Source organism: Pongo pygmaeus, chromosome 13 (assembly GCF_028885625.2).
Source record: "Pongo pygmaeus isolate AG05252 chromosome 13, NHGRI_mPonPyg2-v2.0_pri, whole genome shotgun sequence".
NCBI lineage: Eukaryota > Metazoa > Chordata > Mammalia > Primates > Hominidae > Pongo > Pongo pygmaeus.
In genome coordinates, this window is record NC_072386.2 from 124,492,132 (window position 1) to 124,512,476 (window position 20,345).

The 20,345-nt window shown below is 53.2% G+C and overlaps 1 protein-coding gene across 2 annotated transcripts in view; it reads right to left on the reverse strand.

Moving 5' to 3' along the window:
- Window positions 1–296: 296 nt before the first annotated feature.
- VAV2 (vav guanine nucleotide exchange factor 2) overlaps window positions 297–20,345 on the reverse strand; it is a 230,501-nt gene continuing 210,452 nt past the window's right edge. Inside the window, exons 18-28 of one of the 2 annotated variants that reach the window (XM_054500139.2) lie at window positions 19,035–19,051; window positions 18,259–18,280; window positions 17,120–17,247; window positions 15,769–15,843; window positions 14,402–14,454; window positions 13,301–13,417; window positions 10,382–10,469; window positions 8,797–8,920; window positions 7,835–7,921; window positions 6,851–7,005; window positions 297–2,495 (exon numbers count right to left, since the gene is read on the reverse strand). In XM_054500139.2, coding sequence (XP_054356114.1) covers window positions 2,448–2,495; window positions 6,851–7,005; window positions 7,835–7,921; window positions 8,797–8,920; window positions 10,382–10,469; window positions 13,301–13,417; window positions 14,402–14,454; window positions 15,769–15,843; window positions 17,120–17,247; window positions 18,259–18,280; window positions 19,035–19,051 — 914 coding nt within the window. In that variant the 3' untranslated portion in view covers window positions 297–2,447. The remainder of the gene's footprint in view (window positions 2,496–6,850; window positions 7,006–7,834; window positions 7,922–8,796; window positions 8,921–10,381; window positions 10,470–13,300; window positions 13,418–14,401; window positions 14,455–15,768; window positions 15,844–17,119; window positions 17,248–18,258; window positions 18,281–19,034; window positions 19,052–20,345) is intronic. The other variant, XM_054500142.2, reaches the window with a different exon arrangement.

Consider the following 20,345-nt stretch of genomic DNA (forward strand, 5'->3'; position numbering starts at 1 on the left):
TTCAATATACATGTAAAGAAACAGGGGCTCAGGAGGTACCCAAGTGATGGGGCAGGAATTAGAATCCCATTTGTATGCCTGATGCCACCTGGAGAATTCCAGGGTACCGCATGGGAAACCCACGGTGCTGTGCCAGCCGGGAGGTGGCCATGGCACCATTACCTCCGTATCTCTCAGACCCTGCTGAGGTTGGGCCACCCTGAGATCCAAGCACCCCAGTCAGACAGACCCTGCTGGACTTAGGTGGAAGAATCCAGCCATTCCCTCCTCCCCTGGCACGAAAGGCTGACCACTCCTGCAGAAAAGAACTCAGGTTTATTTGCAAGTAAAAACCACGGTCTGAAAAAAACCCATTGGCAAATGTACAGTTTGTGTCCATTTGGGGTTGCCGCCAGCTGGGGGGGCCCCCAGATACCTGACCCGCATGCATCGGGCTCCCACATGTTCACAGCTAATCTCAGGTCCCTGCAGTTTAGCCCCCTGCAGGGGACACCCCGTCTCCTGCTGAAAACCATCGGACTCCCAGGCTGCACCCAGCCCTCCAACCCTCCTGCCTTAGTGCAGTGCAAAAATCAAACCAAACACAAATCTCAAAACAAACAAACACAAAACAAAAACATTCACAAAAACCAGGGTTCTAAATTATTTTGTCTCAGTGTCCTTTGTGATCATGATGACTTATTTGTCAACAAACTAAAATATACATCATTTTCTTGCTATTATAAAATCTCTTATTATTCACAGATATGTAATGGGAGATTTGGATGAAATAATTACAAACTTTTTTCCCCTTAAAAAATAAACAAGCCAAACAAAACACAAACAAAACAAAAACCCCAAAACCAAAACACGAGACCTTTCTGACGACAGTAAACACAGGGGCTGCTGGCTTCCTCCCCGCCATCCTCGGCACCTGCTGGGCCGCAGGGCTCAAAGTGCTGGGGATACCCCGACACGGAGGCCCCAGGGTGCTCTCTCCCAAGCCAATTCTTCGCTTTCCCTGCCCTGCCTCCACCTCCCCTCATTTCCCAAGCCTTTGTCGGGGGCCCCTCTCTCCCCCTGCCGCTCCCCATCCCCATGACTCCTCCCGCCTCTACCCTACACCCCAGAGGCGTACAGCCCAGAGGCCACAAGGCCAACCTCAGAAGGAGCCCCTAGGTCCCCAGCACCACCCACAGCAGGGACCAGCCTCCCCCACGTCCAACCTGGGCCGGGCACCTCCCACAGGCTGTGCGGCTGGCCAGAGGGAGAAGGGGCTACAGGAAGCCCAGGTCTCAACAGAGGCTTTGGCAAGGAGCTGGGAGGGAGACACTGTTACCAGGTCTTACGCAACATCAGGGTAGAGAAACCAGGGTCTGGCTAACCCAGCCAGAGGTCAAAGGCCAGGAGTCGTGGCTGGGGGAGGTAATGGGGTAGAGCCACCCCCAAGAGCACTTATTTTGAGTCGCCCAAGGCCCAGTTTGTAGGCTGCAGGGGACCTTGGAAGGAAGCCCTGCCAGGGGCTGGAAGCAACCTCTCGTGCCAAGGCTGGGCAGACCCTCAGGGACCACCCTGCAGGAGAGCAGAGGGGCCTCCTGGAGAGGGACCTGGCAGGGATCTAGAGAGGGGAAATCCCTGTTTTTTTTCCCTGCCCATTTCAGGGTTTTTACAAAAGGTGTACTGACCTGGCAGCGGGGCCAGGCAGATACCTTCCCAGGACTCCAGAAACGGCCTCTCAGAGACAGGGCAGGAAACAGTACCGCTGACCGGGCAGCAGGGTTGGAATTTCATCATTGCAAAGGCCCTTTCCAAGAGAGGGACCTGCCGTGTGGGGTCTGGGTGTGCCCCTGGCATGGAGGGGAGTGGGGGAGTCAGAGTGGCTGCAGAGGGCCACCACAGTGCTCTCTCCTCCTGCGCCCTAGCACAGTGGGGCAAGTGGGCCCACAGGGAACAGCCTGGCTCTGGTCCCGTCTGCCTCCCGAGGCCTGACACCTCCCCCTGGGAGCAGCAGGAAAAGACAGGCAAGGCTGAGTCCAGGGGCTGAGCAGAGGGGCTGGGGGCAGGTCCCCTCTGATGTCCCTAGCCCTTCCTGGGACAGCATCTGCTGTTCAAACCTAGGCTCCTGAACGCCATCTCAGCTAGACAGGGGCAGGCGATGGGCTTCTGGCCTCAGCTGCCACCCAGAGCCTGGCTCGCAGCGCTGCTGGTGCCCCCTCCTCTGCGCTCTGGGTGGGGCTAGCCCAGGTTTCCTCTATGTACAATAGCATACCCAGTGATGGGTTGCCGAGGGCAGGCTGACAGTGAAACGGTTCGAGTTTAGGATTCTCAACACCCTCCCTATCCCTGTGGGCGGTGGAAGACTGGGAGGTTGGTATTTCCCCTCTGAGTCACAGAGGAGCTAGAGACAGACTTCAGGGCTGGAGTGACTCTCCCAAGAAAATCTGCGAGTCTTGTCCACGTTCCTGCTGTCACTGGATGCCCTCCTCTTCTACGTACGTTGAAGGAAACCAGCCAATCTGAAAAAGATGGCAAGATCGTGTCTGTGTGTGTGTGTGTATGTGTGTGTGTAAGCAGGTGTGTGCGTGTCTGTGTTGGGGTGACGGCAAGTAGAGGCTCATGAAGATGGGGGGCCCTTCAGAAGTCCAGAGTTCTCGGAAGGACCTGGTGGAACCATTGCCTGGGAGTAAGAGCAACCCAGAAAAACACCACCCTTGGCCAGTTTAAGATGATCTGCCCACCCTCCAGCTGCCAGTCAGAAAAAAAATAAATCCTCCTGAGGAAAAGAACGTCCTCCAGAACAACTACAGTTTTTTCTTAATACACAAGCTTGGCATTCAGTCAGGACCAAATGACAAAAACCAATAGAAAAAGCAGGCAGTAGAAATCAACCCACAGGTATTGAGGTCATCTGTCAGGGGAGATAAATAACTCTAATTTGTACGTTTAAGAAAACGGATGAAAAGGCAGACAATTTTACCAGAGAAACTAAATCAGAAATCAAATAGAAATCCTAGAACTGAAACATACAATGAATGAAATGAAGAATCCAATAGAGGGATTTAGACAAAGCAGAAGAGAAGACAAATAAACTGTAAGATAGGTCACTAGAAAGTGACTAGATAGAAAACCAGAGAGAAAAAAGGATGAAAAACACATAAAATTGTGGAAATAAAATGAGGCCATGGTAAAAAGTTCTAACATCCTTGTGAATGAAGTCCTACAAGGAGAAAAGAGAGAAAATGGAACAGACACGCTGTCTGCAGATACTATTCTGGCTGAGAAATTTCCAAAAGTGATGGACATCAAGCCACAGGTTCAAAAAAATCTCTGCCAATCTTAAGCAGAATAAATAAAATCACACCTAGGCACATTATAGTAAAATGAACTCAAAACTTCAAATGAACTTCAAAAATGAACTCAAAACAACTCCTCACAAAAAGGAACTAGGTCTCCTTGGAAAAACGACTGATTCCTGGGGGAAGATGAATAAGTACAGGAGAAAAGAAAGTTTTCCTTACAGCAGAATGCCAACTAATATCTATAGATAGTAAAAAAATCACTATTTTTCAGCCATAATAGAAATAATAGGATAAAATTCATCAAGGGAAGATAAAACTAGTACATGAAAGTTTGAAGAGGAACAGGATATTTACCTAACCTCAAAGTATTACCCTGCAAATTATTTGCTAATTACAGTCAACAGTAACTTCACAGTAGAAGAATATAGCAAATATAATCTTAAACACATGATCAAAGTTAATGTCACAAATAATGAGACAAACTGGCATAATTCATGTCCTAACAGGACACTATGGCACTGAGAAAGTACCGACGTCCCCATTGTGGTGTTCCCAATGGAACCTCAATCTAATCATGAAGAAACATCAAACAAACCTAAATTGAGAGATATCCTATAAAAATACTTGGCTCAAACTCTTCAAAAATGTAAAAGTCATATAAGGCAGAGAAAGGCTGAGGAATATTCCAGATTAAAGAGAGTTAAGGGATCATAGCAAGTCAATGCAATTCATGATCCTGGATTGGATCCAGGACCAGGAGAGAAGAGCTAGAGAAGACATGATTGGGATGACTGGTAAGATTTGAATATGGACAGTGGATTAGATAATTGTATTATATCAAAGGGGAATGTCCTTGGTCTTAGGAAATACTTAGGGGTAAAGAAATATGATTTCTGCAATTTACTCTCAAATGAGTTAGAGAGAAATAGACAAACACACACACACAGTGCAAATGATAAAGCAAATGGGGCAAAACATTCACAATTGGTAAATCTGGGCAGGTGACTGACACTTTTAAGTTGAAATTTTGAAATTATACGTTTGAAATTTTGTTTCAAAATTATGTTACAAACATTTTACAATGTGAATATTTAAAAAGAAAGTGAAATAAGCATGGTTTTAGATTCAAAAGAAACTGAGAATTCATTAATAGCAGATATGCTTTAAAAAATATGAAAGAGAAGGGATGTCAGGCAGCAGGGAAATGGTGTTGGGTGGAAATCCAATAATGCAGGAGGAAATGGGGAGCCCTGGGAAGGGTAAACATGGGGTAAATCTAAATAAGCACAACTGCCTAAAACAAAAACAATGTCAAATGGTATTTCTAGTTCTAGATCCCTGAGGAATTGCCATGCTGTCTTCCACAATGGTTGAACTAGTTTACAGTCCCATCAACAGTGTAAAAGTGTTCCTATTTCTCCACATCCTCTCCAATGTATGTTTATTGTGGCACTACTCACAATAGCAAAGACTTGGAACCAACCCAAATGTCCAACAATAATAGACTGGATTAAGAAAATGTGGTACATATACACCATGGAATACTATGCAGCCATAAAAAATGATGAGTTCATGTCCTTTGTAGGTACATGGATGAAGCTGGAAATCATCATTCTCAGCAAACTATCACAAGGACAAAAAACCAAACACCGCATGTTCTCTCTCATAGGTGGAAACTGAACAATGAGAACACTTGGACACAGGAAGGGGAACATCACACACTGGGGCCTGCTGTGGAGGGGGACGGGGGGAGGAATAGCATTAGGAGATATACCTAATGTAAATTAGGTTAGTTAATGGGTGCAGCACACCAACATGGCACATGTATACATATGTAACAAACCTGCACGTTGTGCACATGTACCCTAGAACTTAAAGTATAATAAAAAAAAAAAATATATATATATATATATATAAACCCAAAAACAAAAAAACAAAAACAATGTCTTCTAAGGTTTGAATATATATAGAATTAAGATACATGACGACACTTGCACAAAAGTTGGGAGGAAAATGGATACAATCAAAAGTTACAAGGTCCTTCCTTGCATTGTCTGGGAAATAGTAAAAAAGTACTCATTTAAGGTAATCTCTAGTCTAAGGTTACCACTTCAGAAAAAAAGTGTGTAACTAACAAACCAATGTAGGGCAGGGGAAGTAGAATTTAAAATATATTGATTAATTCAAAAGTAGGCAGGAAAGAAGAAAAAAGGAGTAGATGTGACAACTAGAAAATAAAGTTAGATAATTTAAACCCAAACAGCTCAGTAATTACATTAAATGTAAATGGACTATATATGCCTATTAAAAGCCAAAGACTGTCAGATCAGACTGGCTTCCCCAACTATTTATAAGAAATGCATTTTAAATATTAAAAAAATAGAAAAGTTTAAGTAGTATGAGAGAAAATAATACACCACACAAAGCAGTAATCCCAAGAAAGCTGGTGTCACAAAAGCAGATCAAGGAGACTACAGCAAGAATAAATGCCAGAGAAAAGAAGAGACGTTTCATAATGGTAACAGGGTCAAATTGACAGGAATTATCCAGTAATACTCAAACTAGTTGTTATAAAACTTAATGCTGTATAGCAAATACCTGGATCTGGGAAAGGGCCCAGGTATGCGCTTATTAAATTACAGCTTCAGGGACTTTTAATGCCAATCACACAAGGACCACTTTGAGAACCAGTGGTCCCAGCCCCCTAGGTGGGCTACCTAAGCCTCAGTAGCCTTGACACTTCTGCAGGGCAGTTGGGTAAAAAATGGATCAGACTTGAGGGCCTCCAAGGGGCAGACTGATAGGTGAAGGCAGAGCGGCTCCAGCCACTGGACAATGGAAGGGTCAGCACTGGGAGCCAAGGTTAACTGGCCCTCTGAAGCCCCATGCACCTGCCCTGTGCAGCTTGCAGCTCACAGAGAAAGCTGGGCATTTTCTAATTGGTGGCACAGGGAGCTCTGGTGCTTGGATGGATAGGTACTGAGACACATGGGTCAAAGCTAGAGGTCCAGATGGGGTGTTGGGATGAAGAGGCCATGGACATATGCAGAATCTTAGGGTGGCCAGGGCACTCTTAGGCCCACCTGGCACTTGGGAAAGTGTGAAGGGATTGGGGACACACTGTATCCCTACTGCCTCACCAGGGCATAGATGGGGCCTTAGAGAATGGCAGGAGGAGCCCAGCAAGGACACCGTGTCCTCCTCAGTCCTGTGACTTCCCTTCCTGCAAACAGAGCTTGGGGACTTGCAAGTAATTTGGCGAGTGCAGCTATGAGGGCAGCCCAGAATAAAACTGGAACAGGGTGGGGGGGTCCTAGGAGCCTGGATCCACATCAGACCTCTGTAGCCGATTCCTGGCTGTGTGACCTTGGGTTTGTGGTAAACATCTGGAGCCTCGGTTTCCCCCTGTGAATGCCAACCTTCTGGGCTGCTGTGAGGAGGCGGGAGATTGCAGAGGGTGTCTGGGACAGGGCCTGGGGTGTGGACATAGCTGTGGTGCTAGTCTGCCTGAGCCCAACCAGGTGGGGGCTGCAGCGAGGCCAGCCCTGCACCCTCAGAGTGGGGCCACTCACCCGTCCATTGGTCTCGCCCTTCCACCAGCCCTGGTCTCCGCCAATGCGGCTGTAGATCCTCACCACGTCACCCTCCCGAAGCGAAAGCTCCCTCATGTCTCGGGCGGCAAAGTTGTACCTGGCCACAGCCGTGCCGATGACGCGGGGCGTGAACACTGTTGAGGGAGATGGGCAGCGTCACACAGCTGCAGGAGGAGCCCAGGGATCCAGGAGGCCCTTGGGCCAAGCTGGGTCTCTCCCCTAGTGCCCAGAACCCTGCTCTGTACCCAGAGAGGAAGGATGTCAAGCAGAAAGGCTCTGGAGGGACACACTGGCCTCCAGTCCCAGGGCCCCTTGCCCTCTGGGTCTGGGGAAACAGCACATCCAAGTCCCTGCAACGAGGATGTTCTTAGGGACAAGAGCAGGTGCCCAGGCTTTGACCATCATCATTCCAGTGGTCCCCCAGTTCCGGAGCCCAAATCCAACCAGAAACCCAGAGGAACCAGCTTGGCCCAGACGCAGAATCCTGATAGACTGGTGACAATGACCATGGCTGAGGGCGAAACACACACAGCTGCTGGTAAGGGACTTTGACTCTGGCAGCCGAAAGCCATGAGGTCAGGGCTGACTGAAACCCCCTCCTCCCTGCACCCAAGTCCCACAGCTCCTCCTCGTGGCCACCTGCTTTCTGCTACCAGAGGCAAAGCTCTTGATGAACAAGGAGGAATGGCAGTGGATGGGGCTGGGGAAGTGGCCATCAGGGTGGGTATGTCCACAGGGGGTGGGTGGTGACAAGGGCGGGGCCAAGCCTGACGTGTCCTCAGGTGCCCGCAGCAGCCTCTGCCCGGCCTCCCCAGCCCCTTCCTCCCCTCCACCCAGTGCCAGACTGCGGACAACTGTGGCCACGTCAGGCAGGGCTGTGGGGCCAGTGGGCAGCTCCGTGCTGGGTCTCCCAAGGCAGCTGCCACAGGCCCGGTCCCCCCACGCCCTGGGGAGCAGCGGTACCTGACCAGAAGGGAGCGGAGGGGCCCTGAGAAGCAAAGCTGAGGCCCTGAGGACTGAGAAAAGAAAAGTTGTAGGAAGCACAGGAAGCTGCAAAGAGGCGAGAGAGAACGTGAGGTGGGCAGCAGGGCATCCATGCACAGTCACGGTGGGCACAGCTACAGGCCAGGGGGCATGGGGTGGGGCAGGCCCTCTGGCAGGAGAGGCCCTACAGGGGGGTAAATGAGGCAGGGGGCAGCACGGGTTGTCAAGCCCCACCCAGGCACAGGTGCCGCTCGGCCACACCTGAGCTACCCTGGAGCCACTCTCTGCACCTGTGTCCTTGAGAGCAAACTGGGACCACCTCCTCTCATGCCCTCGCCTGGCACACAGCAGGTGCTCACTAAGGCCAGCTGTTCCTCTCCTGTCCAGCTTGGCCTGTGTGGGACCCATGGCCCTGCAGGTCCCTACGGGCTGGAGGACGTAGGGTGACTCTGGACAGAGTCCTGAGCGGGAAGCCGCATGCTCGGGGCCTGCCCCTGCCCCTGATTCCATGTGGCCTTCCCTGGTCTGAGCTGTGGAGTCCAATCTGCAAACAGGCTGCCTCTCACAGAGGAGGCCCAGGGGCTGGGCATAGGGAGGGATCTGGGAACAGGTAGGCCTGCCCTTTTCTCTCCGACCAGTGACAGCTCCATGCACAGAGGTCTCTGCCTGGACCTGGCCCCTCCAACCCTCGCTGGTCTCTGGGTGAGGGAGCCAAGACACAGAGCAGCAATTCTGAGCAGGTGCAGAGTCCCCGCCTGTCACATGGCCCAGGAGATGCCACACGATAGCATCTGTGACACTGGGGGTGGGGGAACGGGGCTGTGTTCCCGGGGGTGGGACTCCTGGCCTGGGTCTGTGAGGGCAGGATCTGGGCCCTGGGAAGTGGGCCAGGGCAGACCCCTCCGAGGAGTGCTGGCATGCTGGCTGGGCCGGGGCGTTACCTGGGGACCGGCTGGAGGCCCTGGAGGCCGAACGTTCCCGGGACTTGTAGGGGTACTTGAGTGTGGTATCCAGCTGCTTGAAGCTCTCCTTGAGTGAGTGGCACTGGTAGTACTCCACCAACTCCTGCAGGGCGTACACACTCACTCACAGCTGCTGCCACCTCCAGGAAGTCCTCCCCCAGTGACCTGGCCTCCCTTTCCCACCTCCTGGTTCATGTGGGGGAGACTAGCCTCCTGGACTCCTCAGAACTCCCCACTTCCCCCAAGCCCATGGTGGGTGGTCAGTACCTCGAAGGTAACAGCAACTCCCCCAAATGTTTCTAGAAAAAATAATCTGCAAAAGATGCCAAGACTGACCAACACAGATGCTGACTGCAACAGCCTTTATAATGGAAAAAATGGAAACACTCTGTACCCAGCACTTGCGGTAAGCTTCTAGAAATAACAAGATCTCCAAGTGACACACAGCCATGCGGCCATCAGCCAGGGAAAGATTCATTAATGGTGAATGTTTGTGGCCTCGAAAAGTCGGCTAAAAATCAGCTGGGGTATTGCCAGCATTATTATTTATATAATATAAACCAGACCTAAGCTGTGTGGAGAGAGGTCCTGAGGACTCACTGAGATGCGAACATTGGTTTCCGCTTTTGTTTTTCTGGAGGTGGGGATGGGGTTACGGATTTTTTTTTTTTTTTTTTTTTTTTTTTTTTGAGACGGAGTCTCACTGTCACCCAGGCTGGAGTGCAGTGGCACAATCTCGGCTCACTGCAATCTCCACCTCCTGGGTACAAACAATTCTCGTGCCTCAGCCTCCCAAGTAGCGGGGACTACAGGCGTGTGCCACCATGCCTGGCTAATTTTTGTATTTTTTGTAGACATGGGGTTTTGCCATGTTGGCCAGGCTGGTCTCGAACTCCTGACCTCAAGTGATTCACCCACCTCAGCCTCCCAAAGTGCTGGGATTACAGGCATGAGCCACTACACTCAGCCCGAAATTATGGATTTCTGCTTGACCTTGTGCTTTTCTGTGGCCATAGCGGGGAAGCTAAGAGCTTGGGGGCTCTAATCAGGAGTTCTCAATATATACAACTTTTGTAATTAAGAAAAGAAAATGTAGGCATAACTTTAAAATCATTTCAAGGACTATGCCTCTAACTGCATTCTGGCTGGGACGGAGGGTGGGGGTGAGTTGGAGAAGAAGCTGTTTGAAGCCATACATGTGTAACGGGGCTACCCAGCTAGGCCCCAGCTGGAAGCCCCACTGGGCGTCAGTTTCTGCTCTCGCAGGAGGATAAGCACGAGAGGAATCTGGGGCTGCTGGTGGCCTGGGCTGCCCCCACCCCACCCCTGCACTGTTTACCAGGGTCAACCACCTTGCTCAAGCTTTGGGGGTCAGAAGTCCTAATTCAAGAGGCTGTGACATAGCTCTAGCTGTCCTAGTGCCTTAAAAACCAATTCCCTAAATCTTTCCCACACTGGGAAGATTCAATCCTCACAAGAAACATGGCCACTCGCTCAGGGCCAGGAGGAAGCACCTGTCCCCTGTGGCTGGGGTGGGAGCCGGCCGGAGCCGGAAGTCACCTACCAGGAGGCTGTCGAATTTCTTGGCCTCTGTGATGTGGATCCAGTTGTCCTTCTCCACCACCTTGATGTGCTTCACCTCATCGTTGAACCTGGGCAAACACATGGCCCCGGTGGTCACTGAATAAGGGCCACACAGCCCCGGCAGTCACATGAGGGCCACATGGCCCCGGATCCCTTGGCAGCCAGGCTCATTCTGTGTTTGCTGCAGCAAAGCCCCTTGTCCCCGGCCCCTAGGGCCACTCCCTGTCAGCCCTGTCCTACCCCAGCCCTTCGGGCCACCAGCCCCAGACAGCTCCTGCCACCTGCCTGCCTGCCTGCCCTCCTTGTTCGTTTGGGGCCCGGAACCCCTGGCTGCTCAGCTCTCCGCCTCTCCTGGCCTCCAGCCCTGCTGAGGCCTCCTGTCCTAGGCTTCTGCTCATTTGCTTTTTGGCACCAGAAGCCTCTCCTCCTCCCTGTGGAGCAGCTGGGCCCAGCCCTGACATCTCCTGACATCGTTCCCTGCATGTCCGCTTGGCCGGCCAGGCCTCGGGCCTGCTCCTCAGAGGTGCTGAGCGCAAGCCTGTCTGGGCCTCGGCACCGGCTGCTGCCCCTGCCAGACACTCACCTCATTCTGTCCTCAAGGCCCCCTCATGTCCTCAGGTCTCAATTCAAATGTGACCTTACAGAGGAGCCCCCATATCCCCCCCCGAATGCCACCCACCCCCTTGCCAGACACAGACATCACCAGAAAACTACAGCCCAATGTCCCTAATGACTATGGATGCAGAAATCCTTAGCAAGCAGCTGGCAAACCAAATCTCTCTCCCATACAGTCAGGCGGCGTTTAACCAGGGAGACTTGTCCTGAGAGATGCAGGCAGGTGCTTCCATCACTGTACGAACGCCACGGAGTGCATTTATATAAGTCTGGATGGCATTGCTTACCGCACACCCCACACCTAGGCTGGACGGCAGAGCCTACTGCACACCCCACACCTAGGCTGGACGGCGGAGCCTACCGCACACCCTATACCTAAGCTGAATGGTGGAGCCTACTGCACGCCCCACACCTAGGCTGGACGGCAGAGCCTACTGCACGCCCCACACCTAGGCTGGACGGCAGAGCCTACTGCACACCCCACACCTAGGCTGGACGGCACAGCCTACTGTACACCCCACACCTAGGCTGGACGGCAGAGCCTATCGCTCCTGGGCTACAGACCTAGTGAATACCGTAGGCAGTTGTAACATGAGGTCAGCCTAGAAAAGGTATGGTAAAAACACAGTAGAAAAGATAAAAAACAGGACAGCTGTATGGGGCGTTTATCATGACTGGAGCTTGCAAGACTGGAAGTTGCTCTGGGTGAGCTGGAGAGTGGTGAGTGAATGTGAAGGCTGAGGACATTGCTGTGCACCACTGTAGACTTTATCAATGCTGGACACTGAGGCTACACTACATTTATTTTTAAAACGTTCTTTCTTCAATTGTAAATTAACCTTAGCTTACTGTCACTCTTTTACTTTATGAACTTCTTAATTTTTGTTAACTTTTTAAATCTTGGGTAATAATACTTAGCTTAGAAGACAAACATATTATACAGCTGTACAAAAATATTTTATTTCTTTGTATCTTTATTCTATAAGCTTTCTTCTGGTTTTTTCCTTTGTTGTTGTTTTTACTCCTATGACAACAATACCTGCTTCTGGAATGTCTCCTGAAGGACTTGCCTGAGGCTGTTTTACAATTAAGTATTTTTTTGGTGAGTAGAAGGAGTATGCTCTAAAATAAAAAGCACTGTATAGTGAATCCATAAACCAGTAACACATTCATGTATTATGATGATCACATACTATGTATGTGCAGAATTGTTTGTGCTACGCTTCTATGACTGGCAGCACTGTAGGTTTGTTTACACCAGCACAACCACACTCACATGAGTAATGGGCTGCGCTATGACATCACCAGGCCATGGGAACATTTCAGCTCCGTTATAATCTTATGGGACCACCACCACATATGGGGTCCGTCACAGACTGGAATGTCATTATGTGGCCCATGACTGTATTTATCTACATAAACCAGACACATAGCAAGGACTCCACACCACAACCCAGTGGGACATTCCAGGAATGCAAGGTTGGTTTAACATCTGGAAATCAGCTAATGTAATAAACAGTCATTAAACAAATGGTGGCCTGGCTGCCTGGTCCTCTGTGAGGCCTTCATACAGCACCCATCTTGTTTCTCCTTGGATTTAATGTGCGCCATGAGGGTGTGCGCCCCACCCCCAGCTCCCGGTCGGCAAGGCCCATCTTAGCCTCCTGCAGGCCAGGCACACAGAAGGCTTTCTGAGAATTTCTTTCAGGTGGGCAATGTCCCACCAGCTCAGTGCTTGGTGGGCTCCAGCCCATCAGGGTCTGTCTCTTGGAGAGTTAACTGCAGCCCCACAAGGAGGCAGCTCCCAGGGAGAGGGCATAGGGCAGGAGGATGCCCAGACTATGCCAAAGCCACAAGGCAGCAGTAGTCACAGGAGACACTCTCCTAGGCCCCCGGCTGCCTTAGAGCAGCATGACAAGTCCATTCTCTCAACCTGTGGGGCTGCTGGGAAATCCCTGAGCTCACACAGCATCTCACCCACCCACTTGTACCTGAGCTTATCTGGTTCCCGTAACCCAAAAATGTCCAACCCAGCCCCCAGGGCAGCCAGGAGTGATGTAAACATGGACCATCTGTGAATGCCAGGGTTTCAGGCCCTGCCCAGCACACCTGTAGAGACCCCCTGACCCCTCAGCACCGCTTTCATCTCAATAATATCCTCACTTGGGCAACAGATGACATGTCCACCCCAACCCCACGAGCTCAGGACATGGAGAGGATGGTGGTCTCCACTTCAGAACCACACTGGGGGATGGGTCTCCTCGAACCCAGAGCCGCCACTTACTTGATGCTTATTGCAAAGCGCTCAGCCTCGGCAGGCCGCTCCCTGATCAGGTAGGTCCCACTGGCGTGGGACTTGAGCAGGTTGTCCGTCTGCTGCCTCTCCATGTTACCTGCAAACCTACAGGAGGGGGCCAGGAGGAAATGAGAGCGGCAGTGAGGACAGTGTCCGAGGGGTGCCCAGCCCTCCGTGCGTGGCAGGCCACGTGAAGTACTCTGCAGTCCTCATCTGAGAGCTCATCTCCTAATGAACCCAAGAGAACAGGCTGGGTCCCTATGAGCAGGGCACCACTGTGGGGGGGGGGGCGGGGTCTGGCATCCAACCCTGCCTACGGTGGGATACAGTGAGGCTCAGGACAGATCTTGAGAGGGGTAAAATAGAGGGGTGACTACGGCCACCAGCCAGTCCCACATGCTGTCTTCTGCTCTACAGACCCCGAGGGCCTGCCAGAGGAGTTCAGAGTATTCAGTAGATCCAATTTCTTTCCTAAAATATATTTTCACTATTTCAAAAGCAGTAAAGTCATAACTGCTTATGTGGATTTTTTTGGTAACACATTGGAGATTGCCAACATCTATGTCAGTTGAATTTTGAACAGATTTTGAAATGAAGCTCTTCCTGCCACCTGTACTGCAATGAAGCCCACCCTGAGAGGGCAAGGCAAGCTCTCTCCCAAAATCTGCTGCCACACTGTCAGGACAGTTGGGACTTCTGTGATTTCAAACAGCCTCACTGTTCCCACCAAGCAAATGTATTGTCAGTAAGTGGATTACACCTGTGATCTTAAATATACCACTTTTATGGTGCAGATAAAATTTAAAAAGGGTTTAATTCCCTGAAATATCTGGGCCAGTTGAGCTGTTTTAGAGAGGGTTAACAGCTGCCTACAGGAGAAGGACTCCCCCAGGCTCCTGGAGAGTTACAGGCCAGGAGGGAGAGAAGGCATTTGGGAGCCACTGGGCTCAGTGCCCTGGAGATGGCAAGAGGCAGCCTGGGGCCTCCACCCTGCCGGGCTGCTCACAGGCACCACCCAGACCCGCCGGGCATGCCCCCATAACAAAGAGGCCACCAGATGCCCATGTCTGCAGCCCACGATCCACTCACCAGGGGTATGCAGTGTAGTCGATCTCCCGGGATGGCGGCCGGCTGATGGGCGGCTGGTGGCAGAGCACAAGAGTGTTAACGTCCTCCCAGGGCCACCCACAGAGCAGGGCTCAGAGGGGGTCATTGTCAGTGACCTAACCCCCAGGGCCCAGCATTGGCTGCCCTGGACGGGACCGTCTGTGGACTTAGCCCCAGCGCCCCTGGCCTGGGAGGTGCCCAAGGGCAGTGGCCAGGACAACCTCATCTCTGAGTAGATGCCCCGTGGGTCTGATGGAACAGATGTTGGCGTAGCCACCAGCTAACACTGACTTGATCCCCTGGGACAGCAAGGACCGAAGGTGCGGGAAGTTTTCAGCCAGTGGATGTGAGCACACCCACAGCCAAGCTCCCTGCTCCAGAGGTCTGAAAAATCCCGGGGTGGGGGTCTGGTGGTGGCCACACTCAGGCAGGTGCTGCCGCTCCAGTGAGCAGGTAGGGCTCCCTCCCTGGCTACAGCCCTCCACCCTGGCCTCACTGGGCTACAGGCTGGGCACAGCCTCAGAGACTACCTCTTCCCTCGCACCCTTTTCACGATGCAGATGGGGAAACTGAGGCCTGGGGAAGGGAAGGAACCTGCCCCAGGCCACCTAGTGAGTTCGTGACTCTTGTCCTCCCCTGCTGCCTGGTCCTCTTGGTCACGCAAAGTGCCCTAAGCGCCGAGTACTTGCCCTTTCAGCAGAGGTAGCACACAGGCTGACGGGACTGGGGCTGGGGTGGGGGGCACTGGGGCTGCCGCAGTGGGGTTAGCAACCCACCTCTGCACCTTCAGAGGTTCCACGCTCTCACTCTGAGCTGTCCTTTCGGGGTGGAGGTGGGGTAACTCATTTACTCAAGCCTGCCTGCTGCCTTTCATTACAGAGCCGAGAATTCGCTCCATACCCCTCAGATGAAAGAAATGCCATATTGCCTTTGTTTTAAATAGCATCAAGTCTAGTTTTGAATCCTTATGGTTGAGGGGAGCCTTTTTTTCTCTCTAAGGCTGCGTAATAGTCCAAGAGAACTTACAGAGTCCCCGAAATCTGGTGAAAGGCAGCTGGCTGGTCTTCACCCCATTACAGCTGCTGCAGAAATGCCTGTTTTGGTGTTTCTAAAACCACGACGAAACGACACCCGATCGGCTGAGCCCTTTAAACAGAGGAGAGCGTGCCGCCCCACAGCCCCCCACTCATCTTCTTTCTGGGCTCCAGCTCCAGAAAGCAGCTCACAGCAGCCTAAATTTAGCAAGGACATCCCGAACAAGCCAAAAATGTCCACGTGAGAAGGCAGCTCCCAGAACCCTCAGCACCCAGGCCACCGTGCTCCAGAAGCTTCTGTGGGAAAGGACTCACCCTTCCATCCACAGGGCAGGGCTTCACAGATGAGCTGGGGAAATACCCTGACTTCCTGGTTTGCACCAGACGACCCTAGCAGAGGAAAGAGATGGTTAGGACAAGGGGGCCGAGCCTGGCCTATGGGAGTGTGGGGCCATTTAGACGGACTCAGTGTATGCCAATCCCGCTCCTGGAGGGTGGGAGAGCCAATGTCTTCTTTCCCAACCTCAGCTGACCTGGCAGCCAGTTAGGGCAGGGAGGTGCAGGGCGTCCCACCCTAGACATGAGAGCACTAAGGCCTGGCACAGCGCCAAAACACCTCTGCAAGGCCCCCCAAGAAGCTGGCAGCCCTTTGTCATACCCGGGGAGGGACAAAGCAGGACTGATACTCTGCACAGCTCAGATGGCCTTTTGCACCCTCTGAACCTCCTGTTACATGAATGTAGGGTCTGGTACAAGAAATTCATCACCGAGTATGGACTGATAATGACCATGACAAAATGACCACAGCATCATTGTAACCTGAACATCAACAAACGTTCAGCTCTAATGTCAGCTCCCGTGGGAAGCTACCTTGCTGGGCTAAGTGCCCTCGAGGCCCCGTGGTGCTCTGCTGACCTGCGGGTCTTGGGGCTCCCTTGAGCACTGGGGCTTGGTAGAGGGGCCCAGGACTGGGTATCTGAGTTCTTGGCTCAGATGCCTGGGTGCCAGCATGCTCAACGACATGGGGTCTCAGTGTGTCAGGAGAAGGGCAAATGCTCCCAGAACCCTTTACAGCCCAGCCATCTGCTGAAGGTGGGGATGAACACCCACAAAGGTCTCCACTCTGTGGGCCTTGGAAACAGAGCAGCACATTCCTGGCTCAGAACCATAAACCACATCACGATGACAACATCTGTGCCCACTTGGGGAAGGAGCGAACCTACCCGCTCACCCCATGATCACGCGAAGGTTGCTGGCCTGAACTGAGTAGGGGTGGGGAGGAGGGTAGGCATGGCACGGCCAGGGCAGAAGCCTGAGGAGGGCCTACGGGACACAACAGAGGTAGGAAGGACAGAGGCCAATGGAGAAAGGCCTTGGGTACCAGGGCAGGAGGGCCTCTCCCGGGAAGGGACGCTGCATCGCCTACCGTGTCAAAGCAAACACCCGGGGAGCCCAGGCCAAGGTTCCCAAGAACGCACGCCATGGGCGCAGAACAGGGGTACTGAGGCGGGAGAGGCCTTGCTAGCCGCCCTGTGCCTCCTCCTCCCTGTGGTCTCTCGCCCCTCTGCCTCTGCCTGGGGATGTGCAGGACTTTACGCTTCTGCCCCGGGGAGCAGGGAGGAGCCGGAGCCGGGGACCCTCGACCCTCCCGGGCCCCAGGACCCACCTCCCACCACGGAGACTCAGGGTCGCCCCTCAGCAGCTCAAGCACGTCGCCTGTCTGGAAGGTCAGCACAGGCTTCCCGGGAGGAGCTGGGTTGCCATGGTAATTCTGCATGGCCACCATCTTGGGACCTGCAAAGGACAGGAGAGCTCACTCGGTGACTGACTTGGCCCCGGCTGGCAGCCCACCCCATCACCGAGTTCGGCCTCCCCTAGCACACACAGCCCTGCGCCTGCATCTCCCCTCCCTAAATCCTTTCCATAAGCCTCGTGTCTTTTTGATAAATATTGTAAGTAAATTATTTATGCAATAAACAGATTCAGGGGTCATCATGGAACAGCAGCTTATTTTCAGATGGCACTTTGCGTTTTCTTCCAAACACCCTTCAGATCTGTGGCCCACAGGCAGCTGTGCGGGGCAGAAGACGGGGGATCCCTCGTGTCAGAGACGGGCGACGGGTCAGCAGGCCCAGCAGCTTGCCCAACGCCACAGAGCTCACAAAGGTGCTCTGGGCCTGAAATGGGGGTCCTGGCTGTGCCCCCAGGGAATGTGGAGGCTGCTCTTAGACAAGCCTTGCTCTGACCCAGCCCTGCCTGTAGCTGTCAAGGAGCCCATGGCTCTCCCAGCCCAGCTCCCGCCTGGCCCCAGCAGCAGCAGCGGTGTTTTTCATCTTTTGTCCTCTGCCTATGAGGGCGAGGCTGTACTGAGCACTGCCTGGACTGCACTCAAGTTTGCAGAGAACACGATGCTTTCTACACTGTCTAAAACCACGTTTCCATTAAGAAACCCGCAGCAAGGCAGGAAGGGGACGGAGGACGAGGTGGGAGGATGGCAGTGCCTTTTGATCTCAGGTCTCTGGCTGCAGTTCGGTGCCCCTCCCTGGCTAGAAGGCCCTTGCTCCTCTTCAGGCTGGGTCCTGTCCCCACAGCCTGCTGCTGCCTTATCAGAAACAGAGCCAACTCCCAAGGAGGTGCCATGGAGGCTGGAGAGGCAGGAGGGAGGGGCCCCAGGCAGCAGCATCCAGGAGCCTGGAGCATCTGGTGGCTGGGCAGGCCTGGCCATCACCACACCAGGCCCTGGCTCAGCTCCCAGGTGATGGCTGACATGCGTGATAACAGAGGGCCCAGGTCCAGAAGACTCACCTGGTCCCGCTCCGGAGGCGTCCTGTGAGGACAAGGACAGAACACAGTGATGAGGGAAGGCTGCTCTTTGACTGTGGCCCACGCATCGACCCACCCCACCCTCCCTGTCCCCACTCGTTCCTAGATAGAGGGGTCAAGGCAGGAGCAGGGGAGGAGAGGGACACTGTTCCCTATGTGACACCCCCACCAGGGCAACATACTCCACCTCTGTGCACCTCCGCTCCTGGAAGGTCTGTAGCCTTCCCTCTCCCACTTCTTACCACAGGCTCCCACCTCCTCCAGGAAGCCTGCCCTGACCACCCGCTCTGAGCCTGGGCTTTGTGGTGTCCATCTGGGACACACAGTGCCAAATACGACTAAGTTTCCATCCTCCATGGAGGCTGGTTCATGTGGACCCCACAGCTCGAGGGGCACACGAAGCCCCTGGAAGTGACTCCATCCCCACATCAGCTAAACAGAGGGCTCTGAGCCAACTGGGGTACTCGGGGGCAGGAGGGCTGGTGCAGGTCCCAGAGCTGTACCCATAGCCGTGAGCAGCCACTGGGCAAGGGAATGAGGGGGGCAGCTGGGATAGGAAGACACTGCTGGGGCCCCTAGGAGGACTCTACTGACACCCACCAAGGAAAGCAGAGGCCTCTTGTGACTGAAAGTGGCTCATCCAAGCCGGTGTGGCCCCAGGAGTGGTGAGAGACAGACAATTGGGTCTTTCTGGTTCTGGGCACACAGGGCTGTGGCACGGGTGGGGCAGAGGGAGGGGAAAAACTCTGGGGACTTACCAGATCTGCAGGAGAAGCTGGAAAGGAAGCAAGTCAGGTGTTAGAGGGGAGTCCACTGACGCCAAGGCCCCGTGCAGCTCTCACTCACACTGACGCGAGCCTCTGGGCCAAGCTTAAGACAGTAAGTGAGTCAAGCTACAAAGTGGTCTGTTTTGGACATGGATCGTGGACAACGCAAGTCCGAGCTCATGGCTGTGAAAGCCTCTCAGTTACTTCTGGCAGCAAAGTCTGAGCTCCGGCTTTAGGGGGCTCATGGGAGAACCTGGACTAGGTAATAGACCTGAGCTGGCAAAAAGGTTGTCCCGCCTGGGCTACCTCTTTTGAATGGTGGCAGCTGCCTGGATCATGGGGTGGTACCTGGCATTCAAAGGGGAGATTTCCACAATCGCTTAGTGATGCCTGCCGGGGCAAGTGATGAGGAGGCATTGGTACACATGCCACCTGCTTGCCATCCTCAGCTCAGACACCCAGGTGCCAACACGCTCAAGGACACAAGACCTTAGGTGCCAGGAGAGCCAATGTTCCCAAGACCCTTTAGGGCCCAGCCATCTGCCAAGCTGGCTGCCACCCACCACCAGAGGAGGCAAGGAGCCCAACAGCTCACACACACGGCAGATGTGACCTCCACACCACCCAGCACTCACAGTGCAGACAGCTCTGGGCAGACAGAGGTATCCACAGACACCACAGAACAGGTTCCAGCTCCGTGGGCAGGGGTCGGGGTGGGGGCAGCTGGACAGCAGCAGTGACTGTGCCTGATGGGGGCTTCCCACAGGAAGGGCTCTCAGGAGAGGCCAGCATCTCTCCAGGACATCTCGGCCCCCATGGGCAGCAAACAGCTAAACCAGCCTCAGCGGAGCCCGGGGTGAAGGCTACAATGGTCAAAGGAACACTGCCCAGAGCCAAACCTCAGAGCAAAGGTAGAAGCCTGGATCAGAGGGAACGCAGCTTGGACATTGTTAAGGGAAAAATGGCTACAAGTGGCAAGGACAGCGTCCCCCAGCAGAGGGATGAGGAGGGGGGCAAGGACACAGGCCCCTGGGGAGAATGGAGCTGGTGCCAGCCAGGGTGCTGCCAGGACATGGGACAATGCAGACAGCAATGCTGGCTTCCAAAAGACCTGCAGTTGCCTATCTAGTGGGACCCCAACTACACATACTAAGAAAAATTCAAAACCATACAGAGACGGGGTGGGCGGGTGTGCACGTCTGCAGAAAGCAGGACAGTGCTCGGGGCCTCATGGCAGCTGGCTTTGCCTGGGGATAGGAGTAGTAGTTTTTCTCTCCTCCTTTACACTTGTCTACATTTTCC